This window comes from Bos indicus x Bos taurus, chromosome X (assembly GCF_003369695.1).
Source record: "Bos indicus x Bos taurus breed Angus x Brahman F1 hybrid chromosome X, Bos_hybrid_MaternalHap_v2.0, whole genome shotgun sequence".
Classification (NCBI taxonomy): Eukaryota; Metazoa; Chordata; class Mammalia; order Artiodactyla; family Bovidae; genus Bos; species Bos indicus x Bos taurus.
Genome location: NC_040105.1, coordinates 48,484,626 through 48,508,387, shown reverse-complemented (window position 1 = coordinate 48,508,387; position 23,762 = coordinate 48,484,626). Strand labels below are relative to the sequence as shown.

General features: G+C 38.8%; 1 protein-coding gene across 6 annotated transcripts in view; it reads right to left on the bottom strand.

The window, feature by feature from the left end:
• Positions 1-23,762, bottom strand: part of HEPH (hephaestin) — a 138,082-nt gene that overhangs the window by 4,378 nt on the left and 109,942 nt on the right. For all 6 annotated transcript variants that reach the window (XM_027534116.1, XM_027534117.1, XM_027534120.1 and 3 more), the window contains 5 exons: positions 9,139-9,245; positions 7,712-7,937; positions 5,162-5,301; positions 3,657-3,819; positions 137-181 (listed from right to left, as the gene is read on the bottom strand). In XM_027534116.1, coding sequence (XP_027389917.1) covers positions 137-181; positions 3,657-3,819; positions 5,162-5,301; positions 7,712-7,937; positions 9,139-9,245 — 681 coding nt within the window. The remainder of the gene's footprint in view (positions 1-136; positions 182-3,656; positions 3,820-5,161; positions 5,302-7,711; positions 7,938-9,138; positions 9,246-23,762) is intronic.

Genomic DNA, 23,762 nt, shown 5'->3' with positions numbered 1-23,762 from the left:
AATAAATCTCAGGATTCTTCCTGTTAGCATTGTAGTACAGCTTTCAGTCATGTGAAGCCCATTTTCTAGAGGCGCTGCACCTTTCCCCGAATGCACAACATATATAAGTACCAAATCTGTGTGTCATTCTCCCTACCTTTTCCAATCTCTTCAGGGATGGTGGTGGTAGTGCTTAAGTGTTCTGGAGGAAAAAAAAAAAAAAAAGAGGTTAGTCTTATTATTCTTCCTACCTGTTCACAGGCTTGTTGTAGGAGGTTAGCATTGATTGGAGGGAACTCTCTGTGATATAGTAAGCAAAATGGAGGTGACTGGAATTAACTAGCTTGTAGTCAAAGTCAGTATTGGTATGTGGATTTGATTTTTTAGCATTGATACAAATATGAACAAGTGTATAGGCTTGGGAGTCCAAAAAGTAAATCACCACTCTACCAATATTAACATATTTATTGGCACTTCATCTTCATTATTGTTATTTTTGCCACACTTTTCCAGCTTTCCTTCAGGAAGCCCCTGGTCTTTGTTAAACCCATCCATACATATTCAATCTCTCTGACTATTTCTTCCTCTTCTTGCTTTAAAGGGGCTGAACTCTTCTCTGAGGACAATATTTCCTTTGCATCCTCTCAATACTACTTTGAGATCACTTATTCCTCCCCTTTTTGCAAAGACTCATGTCTTTCGAGGCTCATTGCTGCTGATGCTAAGTTGCTTCAGTCATGTCTGACTCTGTGAAACCCCATAGACGGCAGCCCACTAGGCTCCTCTCTGTCCATGGGATTTTCCAGGCAAGAACACTGGAGTGGGTTGCCATTTACTCTTCCAATGCATGAAAGTGAAAAGTCAAAGTGAAGTCGCTCAGTCGTGTCCGACTCTTAGCGACCCCATGGACTGCAGCCTACCAGGCTCCTCCATCCATGTGATTTGCCAGGCAAGAGTACTGGAGTGGGGTGCCATTTCCTTCTCCTTTGAGTCTCAATATTTGGCTAGAAAAAAACGCAACCACTTCTTATAACTGTTACCTAGCAGTTCTCTTCATTCATGAAAGTCTTCGGTACGTGCTTCAGTCTTTATTGTCCTCAATTCCCACTGTAGGTATTGACCTATCTAACACTCAAGTCTCACAGTTTTTGGACCTCTTAACTCCAACAAATTTCAAATATACTCTAACTCTGGTCACATTGGCCTAATTATGCAGAACTGCTTCATCTCAAATGTCTAACAATGCTCTTCTATTCTATGTTCTAATGCAACTTACTCCATTTAACCTTTTATTTTATCCTCTCATGAAGATCTCTAGCTCTTGGACAGTTCAGTTTTTTTTCCCCAACTCACCAGCTTCATCTTGTTTTTCCTTCCATTCCTAGTCAGGTTAGACTCCATTGTTTATCACTTCAACTACTAGATTACCTGGACTGTTATAATCATTTGCTGAAACCCCAGTAACTATATTTTCTTTTTTCATATATATCCTGAATGCTGGTGGAGAAACATCATACAATTGTAAATATAAGTATTCTATTTTTTTAAGTATAAGTAAGTATTATTTGGGTACAAATTTAAGTCCTCAATGCTGCTTGGCAGTAATGAACTTATCTTCCACCACTCAGAGTAACTTTTCCCCCCACTTCCAAGAGTGGTTATTTCAAACCTTTGCCCACTTTTCTCAAGCGCCTTACCCTAGCCTCTGTCTTTCACTTCATTACAGATGAAACATAGCCCATCAGACAGAAATAGTCTATCTTTTTCGTCAAACTTTTCACCCAAACCTACATATTGATCCTTTCCTCTCACCAAAAGCTACACATTCATCCTTTCCTCTCTCCTTTTAGTAGAAAAATGGCCTTACTCCACTTTAATATTTTATTGTAGCTTTGGCTTTCATTCTCTGCTACTTCCACAGGAAGCTTTTTCCAACAATCAGTCTTTTATTCGCTATCTGCCTTCAGCTCTTCTCTCTGGTTGGCCTGGTTAGCTCATATGTAACTGGAACAACATCATATTAGACTATAGGGTGTCAAACAAACAAAAGAAAAATAGGTAAAATTATGGACTGGCTCATTATTAAAAAGAGACATGAGCTATTCTTTATGGACATTTCTTGATGACATGTATTGATGCAGTGTCTTATATAATAAATGGTCCATATTTGAGATGACCTGCCATTACACATGGAGACAATCTATTGCTTTGGATCTATAGGATCTTGATGATACAACAATTCGCCACTTGACTTTAATTCTAAGGACTGACAAAACACACTAAAGAATTATATGTGCTTGTCTTTGAGGTAGGGAGTAGTACTATAGTGGTAGCTAGAAGACACATTCTAGCAATATGTTACCAGAGAACAAAGTTTTCCAAAGATATAGGAAATGATAATGTACAATCATTTGTCTCCTTTCCTGGGGTTAAACGGAAGAGTTGTATTTTCTACCATGCTTTTCTAGACCTATTTGAATGCCTAAAGACATTTTCCCACTTTCTATTTATGCTGATAGAATGCCAGTGGCAAGGAATCCCAGAATACCTACCTCAATATTAAGTAAAGTGAAAGTGAAAGTCGCTCAGTCGTGTCCGACTCTTTGCGATCCCATGGACTATACACTCCATGGAATTCTCCAAGCCAGAATACTGGAGTGGATAACCTTTCTCTTCTCCAGGGGATCTTCCCAACCCAGGAATCAAACCCAGGTCTTCTGCATTACAGGTGGATTTTTCACCAGCTGAGCCACAAGGGAAGCCCAAGAATACTGGGGTGGGTAGCCTATCCCTTCTTCAGCGGATCTTCCCGACCCAGGAATTGAACCATGGTCTCCTGCATTGTAGATGGATTCTTTACCAATTGAGCTATCAGGGAAGCCCCTCTCAATATTACCTCTCAATAGTTTTCAAAACAGCTTGACTTAAACAAAAACAAACAAACAAAAAAACCTCCCTGAATTTCTGTGGGCCCTAAGAGTTTCTATTGGGCCTCTTGGGAGGGGGATAATGATGAGTACTGGATTCAGGTTAAGAGGCACAAGAATGAGACTCAACTTTTAACACCCCAAAGACATAAAATTCAACACAACCTACTCTTCTATGTTCTTGGTGATGAATAAAGATTGATAAAGAAACTACCCTGGCTATTACTTCTCCATATAACAAATAAAAGGAAAACTTTTTACCACCCTTGGTAGCATCTGTCTGGGATTAGTTTTAATTGAAAGCTAATTATCTCTTTTAAGCCTTAGACAGTCTCCACAAACAAACCAGTCAAGGGGTAGCTGTTGGAATTATATTTCTTCCTTTAGGGGAAAAAAAAAAAAAACTCATTAACAAGATTCTTTGAACTAGCTAGTACCTAATAAATTCTAAAGTAATAAATTTATATACAAATTAAATGTGTTGAAAGGAAGCAAGTCTATACTAAGCATCAATGCATAGAGCCCACTCAGTTTCAGGCTGAGTCAATTCATTGGAGCTCAACAGATGTCGAAGAAATTAGGAGGCATGACCAGGGGAGCAACAAGGTTGACAGAACACCTAGGGGGGTGGGTTTTGTTTTAAAACCTGGTACTTATTGGGATCAGAAGACAGATGCAAGAGACTTCTTGGGATTTTCTGGTTCTTATAGACTAGATACAACACTAGAAGATGGCATAGTTAGGCTTTACCTCTTTGGGACAAGACCGTAAAGACTGTCTCCATGCCAGCATGGACATGGTCAGTAACATGGCAGTGAAGCAGCCATGTCCCAGGGTTGCTGGCCACCATCTCCACAACCTCAAAGGTCCCTGGAAACAAATCCACTACATCTGCCCGGTAGCTCTCTCCACTCTGCAAAAGAGATTGGTGGTGGGAGAGAAAAAGTGAAGGGTATAACAATCATCTCAGAGTTTATAGAAAGTATAAGGCTTTGTTATCCACATCAGGTACATAGGACTCCAAGAGAGCAGCTAAAAGATTCTACCTTATCTATCTTCTCTGTGAACCCACCCATACAAACTGACTCAACAGAGGAGACTCTCTCTTCCTACTTTTCTCAAAGTGACCCAAAGTTAAATCAATTCCAACTCTCATTAGGGGGCTAAAAACTAGTATATCCATACATTTTAGCAGGTTTAAGCCTTGACCCCTAGGAAAGATCCACGTATTTCCTTTAGAAATAAAACTCAGTTTGCTTTATCTTCCATACCACCACCTTTATCAGCATTTCTAAATCTTTTATGTTATTCAATCACTAAGTTGTGTCCAATTCTTTGAGACCCCACGGACTTCAGCATGCCAGGCTTCCCTGTCCTTCACTATCTCCCAGGGTTTGCTGAAATTCATGCTCGTTGAGTCAGCGATGCCATCCAACCATCTCATCCTCTGTCGCCCCCTTCTTCTTTTGCCCTCAATCTTTCCCAGCATCAGGGTCTTTTCCACTGAGTCAGCTCTTCACATCAGGTGGCCATAGTACTGGAACTTCAGCTTCAGCTTCAGCATCAGTCCTTCCAATGAATATTCAGGGTTGATTTCCTTAAGGATTGACTGCTTTGATCTCCTTACTGTCCAAGGGACTCTCAAGAGTTTTCTACAGCACCACAGTTTGAAAGCATCATTTTCCCAGTGCTCAGCCTTCTTTATGGTCCAACTCTTACATCCATACATGACTACTGGAAAAACCATAGTTTTGACTATATGGACCTTTGTCAGCAAGTCCACTCATTAATGACTACAACTCTAACCCCCTTTCCTAAGACAAAATCTTCAAAACCCACGTGTTGTCCAATGTAGTTTTTGAATTGAAGTTCAGGAATGGATTAAGGATTTTCAGAGATCATGAAACAATTGTCTTAAATTTCTTGCTCTTAGGATGACTGCTCACTGGGCCTCAAGTCCCTGACTGAGATCTGATAACATTTATTCCTTTGATCTTCCTATCCCATAAATGAGCCACTCATTTCTTTTATATCAAAGGGGAAAGATAAGGCTTGGAGGACAATGACTGACCTTGGGATACAAACCCAAACTAGATTTCTCTGCTCAATACTCCACGTGCAATACCTTTCATCTTTTAACTGATTATTATCTTGTTTCTTGCTTTCCTCTTCCTTCTCAATGGATATTAGATAACTCCTAGAATCACCCCTGCCTAGAATCACCCCTGAGGGACTCAGCCCTCTTTCTAGCTCACCCGGTAGAGAAAGCTTTCTGCATGGAAATGGACAGTGTGTAGGTCAATATCTTGTCCCATTGCCATCATGTACCAGGCCACTCGTTCTCCTTGGTACATTGTAAGGCCCATGAGGTTGGCATAGAGCTTTCCATTAATGGCTGTAAGAGAAGAAAAAGTATTTTGTATATCTCATTTCGACTTACCACTGCCACTACCATAAAGATAATCCCTATCATCTCTGATGACAGCAGCATCCTCCTAGCTTCTCTCTTTTCTACTCCATTTGTCCCTCTCCAATATATCTCCCACATTGGTGCTATAAGAGTGGTCTCTCTAATAACTAGTATGACCATGTCATTCTGCTGCTTAAAATACCTTAAAAGCCACCCCCCCCCGCCCCGCCCAAAAGATCAAGTCCATGACTCCTTAGACCAACAAGGTCCTTCAAAATATAGTCCCAAGCTTTCCCATATGTGTCTAACACTATCTAACATATTTCAATTAGGGTAATTTCTTAACCATCCCTTATTTTGGCCCCTTATTCATGTTCTTTGTGTTCTTGCTCGTGTTTCTGATCTTCCCTCTCAAAAATTCTTCCTTTTACTCATCTTTTCAAAGCTCAGTCATATTTTCACTTCTTCTAACAATAGTTCCCTGATCTTTTTCCTCTTAGGACCCCTCATTCTCTGCATCCTCTTCCACATCTAAACTCCTCCAGTACTATCTGTATCACTCTTTGGAACTCACTAGAAACTGCCTCCTACATTCATCTATCTTTTAATTTGTGGAATTTCATATCCCCAAATAGGTTGAAGGTTTTTAATAAGCAGGAAATAAATGTATATACTATAACACTGTACTCGTATTCTTCAGAACACCAAGCAGACACCTGATCCTACAATATATGTTAAAAAATACTTGTCACATTCTTGGAATTAATAATGATATTAATGCATGGGACTCCCTATCTGCTTCTTCCCAGGACACATCTAATGCTCTAAAGATAATAAACCATTCAGCACTGTGTTAATTCACACTTTCAAGAGTATACCCAGGATAAACTTCTCCACTTTTAATATTTTCATAGAGGGAAGATAATTGATACTCTTCATCCAAGAGAGGAAATAATGGAAGGAACATTTATAGCCTGTTTATTTACTCTAGTCAAATTTTGTATTTGAGAAAGGAACTAAATATACTCAACTCAGCCCCATTCTGAATCTTCTCTCTCTTAGATCAGACCACTGGAAGTGGTGCAAATGGATTTGTTATTCCATCATGGGGAAGATTTTGCCTCTGAAAAGAAGGAGGGCTGTTTTTGTCCCTCTATGTCAATAACAGAACATAAAATCTACCCATTGTTGGGGCAGTATTAGCAAGCCCATTTTGCTGCAAAACTAAATTCAGTTTGCCAACTAGCTTTGTCAGTAAGTTCACATTTGATCTTAAGCAGCTCTGTCTCTTTCTCAATTAGTTCAGAAATCTAGACAGGAAGGAAGGTCTTATTTATTTGCTCTCAGACTCCAACATTACTTTTTTTGTTGTTTTATCTCTAATGCCCACATTCAGAGAGTGTTCAATAAATACTTGATAGATAAGTAGACTGATATCTGAAGAGTTGGATGAATAAACACTTAAACATCAAATGGAAATGAGCATTAGCCAAACCCCTGCACTAGCAAGATCTGTATCCTCATTCCATTTGGTTTTGGGCAATTTATTTATCAGATTTGAAAGGAGCTAAAAAGTCACTCTGTAATGTATTTGAGTCAACAGATCCAATGTGAATAACTCATATTTCCATCAAGGGGAAATAGCTATAATTTGTGTGACAATGAGATACTACTATTGAGTTCCAGTAGAGTAGCTATCAAAGTTTCAATTTACCCTCAAATCAAAGAAATATTGCACTACTACATTCCCCTGCACTGAAATTCTTCCTCTTAGTTGAGATTTTCTCTATTTTTAAAAGATACACAAATATGTAGAACAAAGGAAGGTTTGGGTGCACAATTTCCCTCCAAAATCCATTTGAGCATCAAAAAGTTCTTATTTGTAATATAACCCAGTATGTTGCTCTTTGAGGCTCTCTCTCCAATCCTTCCATCTGTAAATATAACCATTGTTTCAAAAATAGATTAAAAGACAAGCTGTCCTTCATTTATCTATATTAGAATCCATTGATAAAACATATCTCAGATCCAGAGTGGCAAGGAAACAAGATGATATTGAGAAACTAAATTCAGAATTTTTAAGTAGAGAGCCCCTAATCAGCCAGTGCACCAGGTACATTGAGGGTCATAAATGTCTGTCTTGCACTTTCTAACAGGTTAAAATGTGCTCGTGTTACCACAGCAACTTTATAGAGTCAGCTTCCTGCTTTCTGAGCACCTGATCTAACATGAACCACATTATAGATAATACTGTAGTACTAGACATTTCTTCTAATGTGTCCCCATTCCACCTTCCTAACCTTTCAGAGATTACATTCCCTTAGGTTGTGATGGGCCTATCAAAAATACCTCCATGAAACCAGTAAGGAAATGGGATAGGTTCCTTTCTACAGACCATGCATTTTATTGCTCTCCAAGAAAGTCTCATCCTGTAGGTTAACACGGCCTGGATCCTGGGACCCATAAGTTTCCACATTCTCCTCCAGATACCAAGACTTGTTCTCATCAAAAATCAAGAATAACAAGGCAAATTCTCGGTTCATGTCACGTCGTCCTCCGTAGGGCTCCAGGATGCCTTTTCGGCAGATGGCCAAGGGTCCCACCAGGCCACTGTACATGTCCTGAGGATGGGGAAGGAATGAACAAGATGTAGTTGTTCCTGGGCAATAGGTGCTCTACAGGGAGATAGGCTGGCATCCAAGCCCACTGTGTCCTCAGCACTTTATCATAATGCCTTGTATTTATAAGAGGCTTAACTGTATTATCTGAATCTATCTTCACAACCACCTTGGGGCACAGGTAAGATATGCTATTTCACCTATGATTTATCTCTGCAGGAATATTCATTGATCTCCAAACCCACCAATCACTTTCACAACCCAGTGCCTTTTCTCAGGTTGTTTCTTCTTCTTTGTAATGCCCACTCCTACACCATATCCCTTTTCTTATGTTATACCACTATTCCACTTTTAAGTCTCAAAGTGCATCTACTTATCATCACATTGCCTTCTCTAGTTTCCCTTTCATTCTCTCCTCCAAATAGAATTAACCACTCTCTCATGGACCCCATAGCACTTTCTATTAAATAGTTTTAAGTAGTTGCTAACACTATGCTATGTTTAAAACTCATTACATATATATATATATATATATATATATATATATATATATATATATAGCTTCCCGTGTAGCTCAGTAAGTAAAGTATCAGCTTGCCATGTGGGAGAGACCTAGCCTCATTATATATTTTACTTATATTTTATATATTCAATGCTAATATTATGTTTATATTCATCTGTTTCCCACAGCTATTATAGATCTCACTCTTTGAAGATGGGAATTGAATCTTATACTTTTATCATCAAAAGAGCCAGGTAAAATGCCTAAAATGTAGTAGGCTCTCAATAAATTGATTGCTGGCATCTGGCTGTGGTTGGCTGGCCACACAGATTAGCCTTTTCCAGATAAGAAATCAGAGGCAGAATGACTTGCCTAAAGTCAATCAAAAGATAAGACAGAACCAAATTTGGGCTAGAAACCTAATCTCTTGACAACCAATTCTAAGTTCCTAAAATGATAACATATTGCCTTATACTATTCAAGAAGAAGAAACAAGGAAGAAAGCCCTCCGAACAAACATGAGTGCTACCTAATCATTTTATCTCTCCTTTTTCCTATTAAAACAAGCTCGGGATTTGAGGAATTTCCCTCAGTCCCTGGACTTCAGTGCTGGGCTCTTTACCACATCTGTTTAATAGCTTCTTTTTCCTAGGCAGTCTGCCCATTTCTGAGACATCTCCAAGAAGCCAATATTGCCTTTACCTTGATGGGATCCACTGCAGAATAGTAGATCCAAGAAACACAAGCAGAATCATTGAGACCAGGGCCAGATCTCTCTGGAATGTTCCATTGGTAAGTGAGAACCTCACCTAGAAAGGATAAAATAAATCTCCAGTTGGACCAGGTCAGAAATGCCTCCCAGTTCCCAGGTATCCCTAAAAGGCTGTGGCAGGTGAGTCCCAGGACCTTTAAGATATTTCTTCATCATTTCCATACCAATATTCATTTTATTTTTGTGACTTTATTCTTCTCCCTCCTGGGACACCCTTAGCTTCTCTTTTACTGTCCTTGTCTTTAAAGATCCAGGTCCAAACTTCTAGTGAGGCAGCTCTGCTACTGTTCTCCCTGTTTATCATGTCCTTCCTTCTTTAACTCTGTTCTGATCTCCTTTTCCTGCTGATGCTTCCTAAATGCAGCTGTTCAAGGTTCTGTCTCTAGTCCTCTTCTCCTATTTTTCCATATGCTCCCCATGGAAGCTTTCAGCCATCTTTCTGATGTCAATTTTAATCTGTGTGTACTGATGACTCAAATAGCCAGATCTTCCTTGTCATTAAGTTGTAATCCAAAACTTTCAATCATATACTGGAATTTTTTATTTATGTATTTAATGGAATTAACAGAAATGACCTACTATGTATAAAATAGATAAGCTACAAGAATATACTGTATAGCACAAGGAATTGTAATTATCAAATAATATCATATAATGGAGAATAATATGCAAAAACGCTGAATCACAACGCTGCATATATGAAGTTAACATAATTTTGTAAATCAAAGATACTGGACGTCTTTTGAAAGTTGACCTGACAACACATAAAAAACTAAAATTGCTATGAATTCACCTTCCTCCTTTGGAAAAAAAATGCTATTACTCAATCCATGCTCCCAGTATCTAGTGATGACATCAAAATCCTCCTAATTACCTAGATTCAAAAATGTAGTTTACTTTGTCTCCCCACTCTCATGAATTTAAAATCCAACTAAATGGCAAGTCTTACTGATTGAACCTCTATATTATATTTTATAATCATATTCTCTTCCTTCCAATTCCTGATATTTTCGCGCCAGTTTAGATGCTTATTTTAAAGACTGGACTAGGTTCCGAGCCAAGATGGTGGAGGAGTAGGACGGGGAGAACACTTTCTCCCAGACAAATTCATCAAAAGAACATTTAAACGCCGAGTAAATTCCACAAAACAACTTCTGAATGCCGGCAGAGGACATCAGGCACCCAGAAAAGCAACCCAAGTCTTCGAAAGGAGCTCGACAGAACAAGTGAGCTTAAAAAAAAAAAAAGTGTCCTCCACCATCCCCTTCGTGTCAGGGCGGAAACCAGACACTGAAGAGACCAGCAAACAGAAGAAGCTATAACAGCTACAAGCAATAGATTAAAACCCTGTGGTTACTACCGACTACATAGGAAGGGGCCTATAGATCTTGAGAAATATAAGTCGGACCAAGGAACTAGCCAAAAATGAACTGAACCCACAATACTCACAACAAAACCAGAAAAAGTCCTAGATATATTTTTACTATTTTTACAATCATTCTTTCTTTTTTTTAATTTTTTTAAAAAAATTTAAGTCCTCTATTATTCCTTTAATTTTCACTTTTATAACCTATTACTTTGAAAAAAAAAAAAAACCCTATTTTTTTACAGCAAACTTCATATATATATTTTTTATAATTTTTTGACCTTGGTTTTTTTTTTTTTTTTTCCCTTCTTCTTTTCTTTAACATTGTATTTTTGAAATTCCAAACTCTACTCTAGATTTTTAATTTTAGTTTTTTGGTATTGTTATCAATTTTCTACCTATAGTCTTTTTTGTAATTTCTGTGACTTTTTTTTTTTCCCCTCTGTTTCTTTCTCTTCTTCTTTTATATAATATTGTATATCTGAAATTCCAAACTGTACTCTAGATTTTTAATTTATGCTTTTTGGTATTTGATATCAATTTTGTACCTGTATTTTCTTTATAATTTTTGCGACTTTGCTTGTTTTTGTTTTTGTTTCTCTCTTTCTTTTTCTTCTTCTTTTTTTTTAACATTGTATTTTTGAAATTCCAAACTCTACTCTAGATTTTTAACTTTTGCTTTTTGGTATTAGTTATCAATTTTGTACCTATATTTTCTTTATAATTTTCATGACCTTATTTTAGTTTGTTCGTTTTTTCTCTCTTTCTTTTCCTTCTTCTTTTCTTTAACATCATATTTTTGAAATTCCAAACTCTACTCTAGATATTTAATTTTTGCTTTTATGTATTTGTTACCAATTTTGTACCTTTAAGAACCCAATCTTCAGTACCCATTTTTCACTAGGGAGCAAGATTACTGGCTTGACTGCTCTCTCTCCCTTTGGACTCTCCTTTTTCTCCACCAGGTCGCCTGTGTCTCCTCCCTAACCCTTCTCTACTCTACCCAACTCTGTGAATTTCTGTGTGTTCCAGACGGTGGAGAACACTTAGGGAACTGATTACTGGCTGGATCTGTTTCCCTCCTTTACATTCCCTCCTTTTATCCTCCTAGCCATCTCTGTCTCCTTCCTCCTTCTTCTCTTCTCTGTATAACTCCATGAACATCTCTGAGCGGTCCAGTTGTGGAGTGCACATAAGGAAGTGATTACTGGCTAGCCCACTCTCTCCTCTATTGGTTCCACCTCATCTCATTCGGGTCACCTCTAACTCCCTCCTCCCTCTTCTCTTCTCCATGTAACACTGTGAAACTCTCTGGGTGACCCTCACGGTAGAGAAACTTTTCATCTTTAATGTAGATGTTTTATCAATGGTGCTGTATAGAAGGAGAAGTTTTGAAACTACTGTAAAAATAAGACCGATAACCGGAAGCAGGAGACTTAAGTCCAAACCCTGACTCCAGGGAACTCCTGACTCCAAGGAACATTAATTGACAGGAGCTCATCAAATGCCTCCATACTGACACTGAAACCAAGCACCACACAAGGGCCAATAAGTTCCAGGGCAAGACATACCAAGCAAATTCTCCAGCAACAAAGGAACACAGCTCTGAGCTTCAAGATACAGGCTGCCCAAAGTCACCCCAAAACTATAGACATCTCATAACTCATTACTGGACATTTCATTGCACTCCAGAGAGAAGAAATACAGCTCCACCCACCAGAACACCGACACAAGCTTCCCTAACCAGGAAACCTTGACAAGCCACCTGTACAAACCCACACACAGTGAGGAAACGCCACAAAAAAGAGAACTCCACAAACTGCCAGAATACAGAAAGGACACCCCAAACTCAGCAATTTAAACAAGATGAAGAGACAGAGGAATACCCAGCAGATAAAGGAACAGAATAAATGCCCACCAAACCAAATAAAAGAGGAAGAGATAGGGAATCTACCTGATAAAGAATTCCGAATAATGATAGTGAATTTGATCCAAAATCTTGAAACTAAAATGGAATCACAGATAAATAGCCTGGAGACAAGGATTGAGAAGATGCAAGAAAGGTTTAACAAGGACCTAGAAGAAATAAAAAAGAGTCAATATATAATGAATAATGCAATAAGTGAAATTAAAAACACTCTGGAGGCAACAAATAGTAGAATAACAGAGGCAGAAGACAGGATTAGTGAATTAGAAGATAGAATGGTAGAAATAAATGAATCAGAGAGGATAAAAGAAAAACGAATTAAAAGAAATGAGGACAATCTCAGAGACCTCCAGGACAATATTAAATGCTACAACATTCGAATCATAGGGGTTCCAGAAGAAGAAGACAAAAAGAAAGACCATGAGAAAATACTTGAGGAGATAATAGTGGAAAACTTCCCTAAAATGGGGAAGGAAATAATCACCCAAGTCCAAGAAACCCAGAGAGTCCCAAACAGGATAAACCCAAGGAGAAACACCCCAAGACACATATTAATCAAATTAACTAAGATCAAACACAAAGAACAAATATTAAAAGCAGCAAGGGAAAAACAACAAATAACACACAAGGGAATTCCCATAAGGATAACAGCTGATCTTTCAATAGAAACTCTTCAAGCCAGGAGGGAATGGCAAGGCATACTTAAAATGATGAAAGAAAATAACCTACAGCCCAGATTATTGTACCCAGCAAGGATCTCATTCAAGTATGAAGGAGAAATCAAAAGCTTTTCAGATAAGCAAAAGCTGAGAGAATTCTGCACCACCAAACCAGCTCTCCAACAAATACTAAAGGATATTCTCTAGACAGGAAACACAAAAACGGTGTATAAACTCGAACCCAAAACAATAAAGTAAATGGCAACGGGATCATACTTATCAGTATTTACCTTAAACGTAAATGGGTTGAATGCCCCAACCAAAAGACAAAGACTGGCTGAATGGATACAAAAACAAGACCCCTACATATGTTGTCTACAAGAGACCCACCTCAAAACAGGGGACACATACAGACTGAAAGTGAAGGGCTGGAAAAAGATTTTCCATGCAAATAGGGACCAAAAGAAAGCAGGAGTAGCAATATTTATATCAGATAAAATAGACTTTAAAACAAAGGCTGTGAAAAGAGACAAAGAAGGTCACTACATAATGACCAAAGGATCAATCCAAGAAGAAGATAAAACAATTATAAATATATATGCACCCAACACGGGAGCACCACAGTACGTAAGACAAATGCTAACAAGTATGAAAGGAGAAATTAACAGTAACACAATAATAGTGGGAGACTTTAATACCCAACTTACACCTATGGATAGATCAACTAAACAGAAAATTAACAAGGAAACACAAACTTTAAATGATACAATAGACCAGTTAGACCTAATTGATATCTATAGGACATTTCATCCCCAAACAATGAATTTCACCTTTTTCTCAAGCGCACATGGAACCTTCTCCAGGACAGATCACATCCTGGGCCATAAAGCTAGCCTTGGTAAATTCAAAAAAATAGAAATCATTCCAAGCATTTTTTCTGACCACAATGCAGTAAGATTAGATCTCAATTACAGGAGAAAAACTATTAAAAATTCCAACATATGGAAGCTGAACAACACGCTGCTGAATAACCAACAAATCACAGAAGAAATCAAAAAAGAAATCAAAATTTGCATAGAAACGAATGAAAATGAAAACACAACAACCCAAAACCTGTGGGACACGGTAAAAGCAGTCCTAAGGGGAAAGTTCATAGCAATACAGGCACACCTCAAGAAACAAGAAAAAAGTCAAATAAATAACCTAACTCTACACCTAAAGCACCTAGAAAAGGAAGAAATGAAGAACCCCAGGGTTAGTAGAAGGAAAGAGATCTTAAAAATTAGAGCAGAAACAAATGCAAAAGAAACAAAAGAGACCATAGCAAAAATCAACAAAACCAAAAGCTGGTTCTTTGAAAGGATAAATAAAATTGACAAACCATTAGCCAGACTCATCAAGAAACAAAGGGAGAAAAATCAAATCAACAAAATTAGAAACGAAAATGGAGAGATCACAACAGACAACACAGAAATACAAAGGATCATAAGAGACTACTATCAACAATTATATGCCAATACAATGGACAACGTGGAAGAAGTGGACAAATTCTTAGAAAAGTACAACTTCCCAAAACTGGACCAGGAAGAAATAGAAAATCTTAACAGACCCATCACAAGCATGGAAATTGAAACTGTAATCAAAAATCTTCCAGCAAACAAAAGCCCCGGTCCAGACGGCTTCACAGCTGATTTCTACCAAAAATTTAGAGAAGAGCTAACACCTATCCTGCTCAAACTCTTCCAGAAAATTGCAGAGGAAGGTAAACTTCCAAACTCATTCTATGAGGCCACCATCACCCTAATACCAAAACCTGACAAAGATCCCACAAAAAAAGAAAACTACAGGCCAATATCACTGATGAACATAGATGCAAAAATCCTTACCAAAATTCTAGCAATCAGAATCCAACAACACATTAAAAAGATCATACACCATGACCAAGTGGGCTTTATCCCAGGGATGCAAGGATTCTTCAATATCTGCAAATCGATCCATGTAATACACCACATTAACAAATTGAAAAATAAAAACCATATGATTATCTCAATAGATGCAGAGAAAGCCTTTGACAAAATTCAACATCCATTTATGATAAAAACTCTCCAGAAAGCAGGAATAGAAGGAACATACCTCAACATAATAAAAGCTATATACGACAAACCCACAGCAAACATTATCTTCAATGGGGAAAAATTGAAAGCATTTCCTCTAAAGTCAGGAACAAGACAAGGGTGCCCACTTTCACCATTACTATTGAACATAGTTTTGGAAGTTTTGGCCACAGCAATCAGAGCAGAAAAAGAAATAAAAGGAATCCAAATAGGAAAAGAAGAAGTAAAACTCTCACTATTTGCAGATGACATGATCCTCTACATAGAAAACCCTAAAGATTCCACCAGAAAATTACTAGAACTAATCAATGAATATAGTAAAGTTGCAGGATATAAAATCAACACACAGAAATCCCTTGCATTCCTATACACTAGTAATGAGAAAACAGAAAGAGAAATTAAGGAAACAATTCCATTCACCATTGCAATGAAAAGAATAAAATACTTAGGAATATATCTACCTAAAGAAACTAAAGACCTATATATAGAAAACTATAAAACACTGGTGAAAGAAATCAAAGAGGACACTAATAGATGGAGAAATATACCATGTTCATGGATTGGAAGAATCAATATAGTGAAAATGAGTATACTACCCAAAGCAATTCATAGATTCAACGCAATCCCTATCAAGCTACCAACAGTATTCTTCACAGAGCTAGAACAAATAATTTCACAATTTGTATGGAAATACAAAAAACCTCGAATAGCCAAAGCGATCTTGAGAAAGAAGAATGGAACTGGAGGAATCAACCTACCTGACTTCAGGCTCTACTACAAAGCCACAGTTATCAAGACAGTATGGTACTGGCACAAAGACAGAAATATTGATCAATGGAATAAAATAGAAAGCCCAGAGATAAATCCACGCACATATGGACACCTTATCTTTGACAAAGGAGGCAAGAATATACAATGGATTAAAGACAATCTCTTTAACAAGTGGTGCTGGGAAGTCTGGTCAACCACTTGTAAAAGAATGAAACTAGACCACTTTCTAACACCATACACAAAAATAAACTCAAAATGGATTAAAGATCTAAACGTAAGACCAGAAACTATAAAACTCCTAGAGGAGAACATAGGCAAAACACTCTCCGACATACATCACAGCAGGATCCTCTATGACCCACCTCCCAGAATATTGGAAATAAAAGCGAAAATAAACAAATGGGACCTAATTAACCTTAAAAGCTTCTGCACATCAAAGGAAACTATTAGCAAGGTGAAAAGGCAGCCTTCAGAATGGGAGAAAATAATAGCAAATGAAACAACCGACAAACAACTAATCTCAAAAATATAGAAACAACACCTACAGCTCAACTCGAGAAAAATAAACGACCCAATCAAAAAATGGGCCAAAGAACTAAATAGACATTTCTCCAAAGAAGACATACAGATGGCTAACAAAAATATGAAAAGATGCTCAACATCACTCATTATCAGAGAAATGCAAATCAAAACCACTATGAGGTACCATTTCACACCAGTCAGAATGGCTGCGATCCAAAAGTCTACAAATAATAAATGCTGGAGAGGGTGTGGAGAAAAGGGAACCCTCTTTCACTGTTGGTGGGAATGCAAACTAGTACAGCCACTATGGAGAACAGTGTGGAGATTCCTTAAAAAACTGGAAATAAAACTGCCTTATGATCCAGCAATCCCACTGCTGGGCATACACACTGAGGAAACCAGAAGGGAAAGAGACACATTTACCCCAATGTTCATCGCAGCACTGTTTATAATAGCCAGGACATGGAAGCAACCTAGATGTCCATCAGCAGATGAATGGATAAGAAAGCTGTGGTACATATACACAATGGAGTATTACTCAGCCATTAAAAAGAATACATTTGAATCAGTTCTAATGAGGTGGATGAAACTGGAGCCTATCATACAGAGTGAAGTAAGCCAGAAGGAAAAACACCAATGCAGTACACTAATGCAGATATATGGAATTTAGAAAGATGGTAATGATAACCCTGTATACGAGACAGCAAAAGAGACACTGATGTGTAGAACAGTCTTATGGACTCTGTGGGAGAGCGAGAGGGTGGGAAGATTTGGGAGAATGGCATTGAAACATGTATAATATCATGTATGAAACGAGTCGCCAGTCCAGGTTCGATGCACGATACTGGATGCTTGGGGCTGGTGCACTGGGATGACACAGAGGGAGGAGGGAGGAGGGTTCGGGATGGGGAACATGTGTATACCTATGGTGGATTCATTTCGATATTTGGCAAAACCAATACAATATTGTAAAGTTAAAAAAAAAAAAAAAAGACTGGACTAATACAAAACTTCCTAATTTGTTTCTCTGTCTCAAACTCTGGCTCTCTTCAATCCATCTTCCAACTGATATCATATTAATTTTATAACGTCTTTATTGAGGTATTTTCAAACCAAAATATTCACACATGTAAAGAGTACAAATCAATGGTTTTTAGTATATTCATAGAATTTTGTAATCATCACCACAATCAGTTTTAGGAAAATTATTACCATTAAAAAAGTCCCTGCACTCCTTAGCCTCATTCTCTAATCCATCTCACACCCAAGCCATGCACAACCACTAATCTACTTTATGTCTCAATAGTTTTATTTTTCTGAATATTTTATACAAATCAGATTATTCACAAGTCATGTCAGGAAGATAGCAGAAAGGAGATCCCAATACTCACTTCTCCCTACAATAACCACCAAAACAAGGAATAAGCAGCTATATACCCACTTAATAGTTCTGAGAGAGTTCCACAATACAAAGAACGTGTAACAACCCAGTGGGGCAAAAAAATTGAAGATAGGCAAATAAATAAATGTAAGAAGTATCTTACCCATATTACTCCAGTCTGGCACAGCTAGGAATCAAGAGGTAATCCCCATGGTTGAAAAAGACAGGAGGAGAATTCCAGCAGCCCTCACTACCAAACTGTCTTTGTTTACACTCACCTTTCAACTGAACTTGGAGTCCACACCTCTCTGCCACCTCTACAAGAAGGATCCACCAACATTCTGTCACAACTCAAGAAGAAGCTGTAGCTTCTCTGCATTCCATGAAGGAGCAGCCATCACCTCAACCTCAAGAAAAGCCTCCCCTTCCTTCCTCCCAAGAGAGAACCACTCCCTTGCCCCCCCCAACTCAAGGATCCATGGTCAGTTGGTCCTTACTCCAAGAAGCTTTAGTTGTCCCACCTCCAGCTCCACAAGGAGTAACTACTGATATGTCACACCAGAGAAGAAACTGCTACTGCTCCATTCTCCTAGAAGAAGCCATCACCACTGCATCCTTCTGAAAAGAAGCTACTGCTACTCCTTGCCGTCCCATATCCATAAAGAACTGCTGCCCTCTTTCCCCCTCCATTTGACAAGGAGCCATCAATGCTGCCTTTGCCAGAAGAAGTCACTGCTGCTCTGCATTTCACCAGAAGAAGCCACAACTGTTCCTTATGACCCCAATAAAGAGCTGCTTCAACTCCCCAAAGAGACACTGACACTTAGCTCCCCCCAAAAGGATCCATCAACACCTAAGCCCTCAAAAATGAGCTGCTGAAGCACCCTTTCCCAACAGACAATTCACCTCTGTGTTCTCCCAGGGAAGGAGCCATTGGTGCACTAATACTTCTACACAAGGAGCTTTTGCCACGCAGCCTTCCAAAAAGATCCAACTCTACTCTGGCTTCCCTACTCAGAAGGAGCCACTGCTGCTCCACTCCCACCAGCTGCCACTTGCACCTTCTCCCCCAACAGGAGATGATCCTCTGCTGAGGCACTACCACCACTGCAGCAGTGAGGGGCCCACAGAATTCTGGAGCCAAAGCTATTTCTGTGCATCACAGACACAGCTAGATGTGCACCCACATGTTGGACATAGTGTCAAGAGGAATGTTCTCAGTCATAATTCTGCCCCATGGTGGAAAAAGTGAACAGAAAGATCCAAGTAGTGAGAGTGTTAATAGCCCTGGAAGGGAGGGCAGATGTCCCAAAGCAGCAGGAGGAAATAAAACTGCAAGTGACAGACTATTTTTTTTTTCTTTTAAAATTCTGTGTTGTCATAATGACATCTGGTTCCATCTGAACTTAACTTTATCTCAAACCTTGAGCTAACCAATGCTTTTTTTCTCGTGGAAATGTCTTCCTTAGGATATGTTAATGAACTAGGTATTTGCTTGGAAATCTGCCTTTCTTCAAGATTCAGGTCAATTGTTTTTTAGCCCAGGATGACTCACCTTGTGCCAATGCTATCTCAAAGTGTATGTTGTGGGTGAGGGGTCTGGTGCAACTCTCTGTTTTGAGGTGCTTCCTTTCTCTAATTAGAATAGTTAATAGGTATATAACTCCTTGGTAAAAACTAGCAAGGGGCACTCTTTCTGTCCCTTTCTGATATCTATGTCAGAAGCTTTCTCTCTTTTATACTTTAATAAAACTTTATTACACAAAAAGCACTGAGCAATCAAGTCTTATCACTGGACCTAGATCGAATTCCCCATCTCTGGAAGCCAAAAATCCTGGCATTGTTCACAACTCTCATCAGCAACTTTTCAGTAGCCTTTACCACCAAGGACTCCAATAGATCTTGGCACTACTGTGGACACCTGGAGACTTAGTTTCTGAAGATCACTGCAGTTTTTAGCTGATGGAACTGTATATAGGCTATACCAGTGTGCCCTCCCCAGAGTCAGAGCCAGTGCCAAACAATCATAGAGCCAAAGCTATCATATTCTACCCAGCTAGCACCCTTGCATCCAAGTGTAGGAGAAGATCTTTCCCCATGGCAGCTAGTTCATAAAGTTTGGAAGCGGCGGTCAGTCTTTCAAAAGTGGAGATACCATTGCAAAGATAGAAAAACATGAATAATTAAGGAAATATGACATCATCAAATACCAACAAAGGAACACAGTTTTCCAGTAATCAGCTCCAACACAATGGAGATCTAAAATTGCCTGACCAAAAAAATTTATTGTTTTTTAAAGTTCAGTGAGCTACAAGAGAACACAGAGAGATAATTTAACAAAATCAGGAAAGCAACCCATAAAAAAAATGATAATTTCAATAAAAATGATAAAGAATCAAACAAAAACTCTGGAGCTAAAAATATATGTATGTAATGATCTGATCACTTCAGTTCAGTCACTCAGTCGTGTCTGACCCTTTGCGACCCCATAGACTGCAGCACACCAGGATTCCCTGTCCATCACCAACTCCCAGAGACTACTCAAATTCATGTCCATCGTGCTGGTGATGCCATCCAAACATCTCATCTGCTGAAATCCCAATCTCCTCTGGCCTTCAATCTTTCCCAGCATTAGGTGGCCAAAGTATTGAAGATTCAGCTTCAGCATCAGTCCTTCCAATGAATATGCAGGACTGATTTCCTTTAGGATTAACTGGCTTGAACTCTGTGCTGAGTTCAAAGAGACTCTCAAAAGTCTTCTCCAAGACCACAGTTCAAAAGCATCAATTCTTCAGTGCTCAGCTTTCTTTATAGTCCAAATCTCACATCCATACATGACTACTGGATAAACCATAGCTTTGACTAGACGGACCTCTGTTGGTAAAATAACGTCACTGTTTTTTAATAGACGGACCTCTGTTGGTAAAATAACGTCACTGCTTTTTAATATGCTGTCTAGGTTGGTCATAACTTTTCTTCCAAAGAGCAAGCATCTTTTAATTTCATGACTGCAGTCACCATGTGCTGTGATTTTGGAGCCCCAGAAAATAAAGTCTCTCACCGTTTCCATTGTTTCCCCATCTATTTGCATGAAGTGGTGGACCGGGTGCCATGATCTTTGTTTTCTGAATGTTGAGTTTTAAGCCAAATTTTCACTCTCCTCTTTCACTTTCATCAAGATGTTCCTTAGTTCTTCGCTTTCTGCCTTAAGGGTCGTGTCATGTGCATATCTGAGGTTACTGATATTTCTCCTGGCGATCTTGATTCAAGCTTCTGCTTCATCCAGACCTGCATTTTGCATGATGTACCCTGCATATATGTTAAATAAGCAGGGTGACAATATATAGCCTTTACGTACCCTTTTCCTGATTTGGAACCAGTCTGTTGTTCCATGTCTAGTTCTAACTGTTGTTTCTTGACCTGCATGTATGGATGTGAGAGTTGGACTATATGGAAAGCTGAGCACTGAAGAATTGATGCTTTTGAACTGTGGTCTTGGAGAAGACTCTTGAGAATCTCTTGGACTGCAAGGAGATCCAATAAGTCCATCCTAAAGGAAATAAGTCCTGAATATTCATTGGAAGGACTGATGCTGAAGCTGAACTCCAATATTTTGGCCACCTGATGCAAAGAACTGACTCATTTGAAAAGACCCTGGTGCTGGGAAAGGAAGGCAGAAGGAGAAGGGGATGACAGAGGATGAGATGGTTGGATGGCATCACTGACTCAATGGACATGAGTGTGAATAAACTTCAGGAATTGGTGATGGAAAAGGAGGCCTGTCATGCTGCAGTCCACTGGGTCACAAAGAGTCAGACATGACTGAGCAACTGAACTGAACGGAACTGAGATGAGTGCAATTGTGCAATATTTTGAGCTTTCTTTGGCATTGCCTTTCTTTAGGATTGGAATGAAAACTGACCTTTTCCAGTCCTGTGGTCACTGCTGAGTTTTCCAGATTTGCTGGCATATTGAATACAGCACTTTAACAGCATCATCAATTAGGATTTGAAATAGCTCAACTGAAATTCCATGACCTCCACTAGATTTGTTTGTAGTGATGATTCCTAAGGCCCACTTTACTTCTCATTCCAGGATGTCTGGCTCTAGGTGAGTGATAACACAATTGTAGTTATCTGGGTCATGAAGATCTTTTTTGTATAGTTCTTCTGTGTATTCTTGCCACCTCTTAATATCTTCTGCTTCTGTTAGGTCCATACCATTTCTGTCCTTTATTGTACTCATCCTTGCATGAAATGTTCCCTTGGTATCTCTGATTTTCTTGAAGAGATCTCTAGTCTTTCCCAGTCTATTTTCCTCTACTTCTTCACATTGGTCCCCGAGGAAGGCTTTCTTATCTCTCCTTGCTATTCTTTGGAACTCTGCATTCAATTGAGTATATCATTCCTTTTCCCCTTTGCCTTTAGCTTCCTTCTTTTCTCAACTATTTGAAAGGCCTTGTTAGACAACTGTTTTGCCTTTTTCATTTCTTTTACTTGGGGATGGTCTTGATCAATCCCTCCTGTACAATGTCACAAACTTCCATCCATAGTTCTTCAGGCACTCTGTCTATCAGATCTAAATTCTTGAACCTATTTGTCACTTCCACTGTATAATCCTAAGGGATTTATTTACATCATACCTGAATGGTCTAGGGGTTTTCCCTACTTTTTTCAAATTAAGTCTGAATTTGGCAATAAAGAGATCATGCTTTTGAACTTTTGTTTTGCTGAGCCACAGTCATCTCCTGGTCTTGTTTTTGCTGACTGTATAGAACTTCTCCATCTTTGGCTACAAAGAATATAATCAATCAGATTTTGTTATTGATCATCTGGTGACGTCCATATGTAGAGTCTTCTCTTGTATCATTGGAAGAGAGTGTTTGCTATGATGAGTGCATTCTCTTGGCAAAACTCTGTTAGCCTTCGACCTACTTCATTTTGTACTCCAAGGGCAAATTTGCCTGTTACTCCAGGTAGCTCTTGACTTCCTACATTTGCATTCCAGTCACCTATAATGAAGAGGACATCTTTTTTGGATGTTAGTTCTAGAAGGTTTTGTAGGTCTTCATAGATCCATTTGACTTCAGCTTCTCCAGCATACTGGTCGGGGCATAGACTTTGATTACTCTGATATTGAATGGTTTGCCTTGTAAACAAACAGAGATCATTCTGTCATTTTTTGAGATTGCATCCAAGTAGTGCATTTCAGATTCTTTTATTGGCTATGATGGCTATTCCATTTTTTCTAAGGGATTCTTGCCCACAGTAGTAGATATAATGGTCATCTGAGTTAAATTCACCCATTCCAGTCCATTTTAGTTCATTGATTCCTAAAATGGTAATGTTCACTCTTGCCATTTCCTGTTTGACCACTTCCAATTTGCCTTGATTCATGGACCTAACATTTCAGGTTCCTATGCAATATTGTTCTTTACAGCATCAGACTTTACTTCCATCACCCATCTCATCCACAAGTCAGTGTTGTTTTTGCTTTGGCTCTGTCTCTTCATTCTTTCTGAAGTTATTTCTCCACTCTTCTCCAGTAGCATATTTGACACCTATCAACCTGGGGAATTCATCTTTCAGGGTCATATCTTCTTGCCTTTTCATACTGTTCATGGGGTTCTCAAGGCAAGGAGACTGAAGTGGCTTGCCATTGCCTTCTCCAGTGGACCACATTTTTGTCAGAACTCTCCACCATGATCTGTCCTTCTTGGGTGGTCCTACATGACATGTCTTATCATTTTATTGTGTTGGGAAAGGCCATGATACATGTGATCTATCTGCCCTCTGATGGATAAGGATAAGAGGC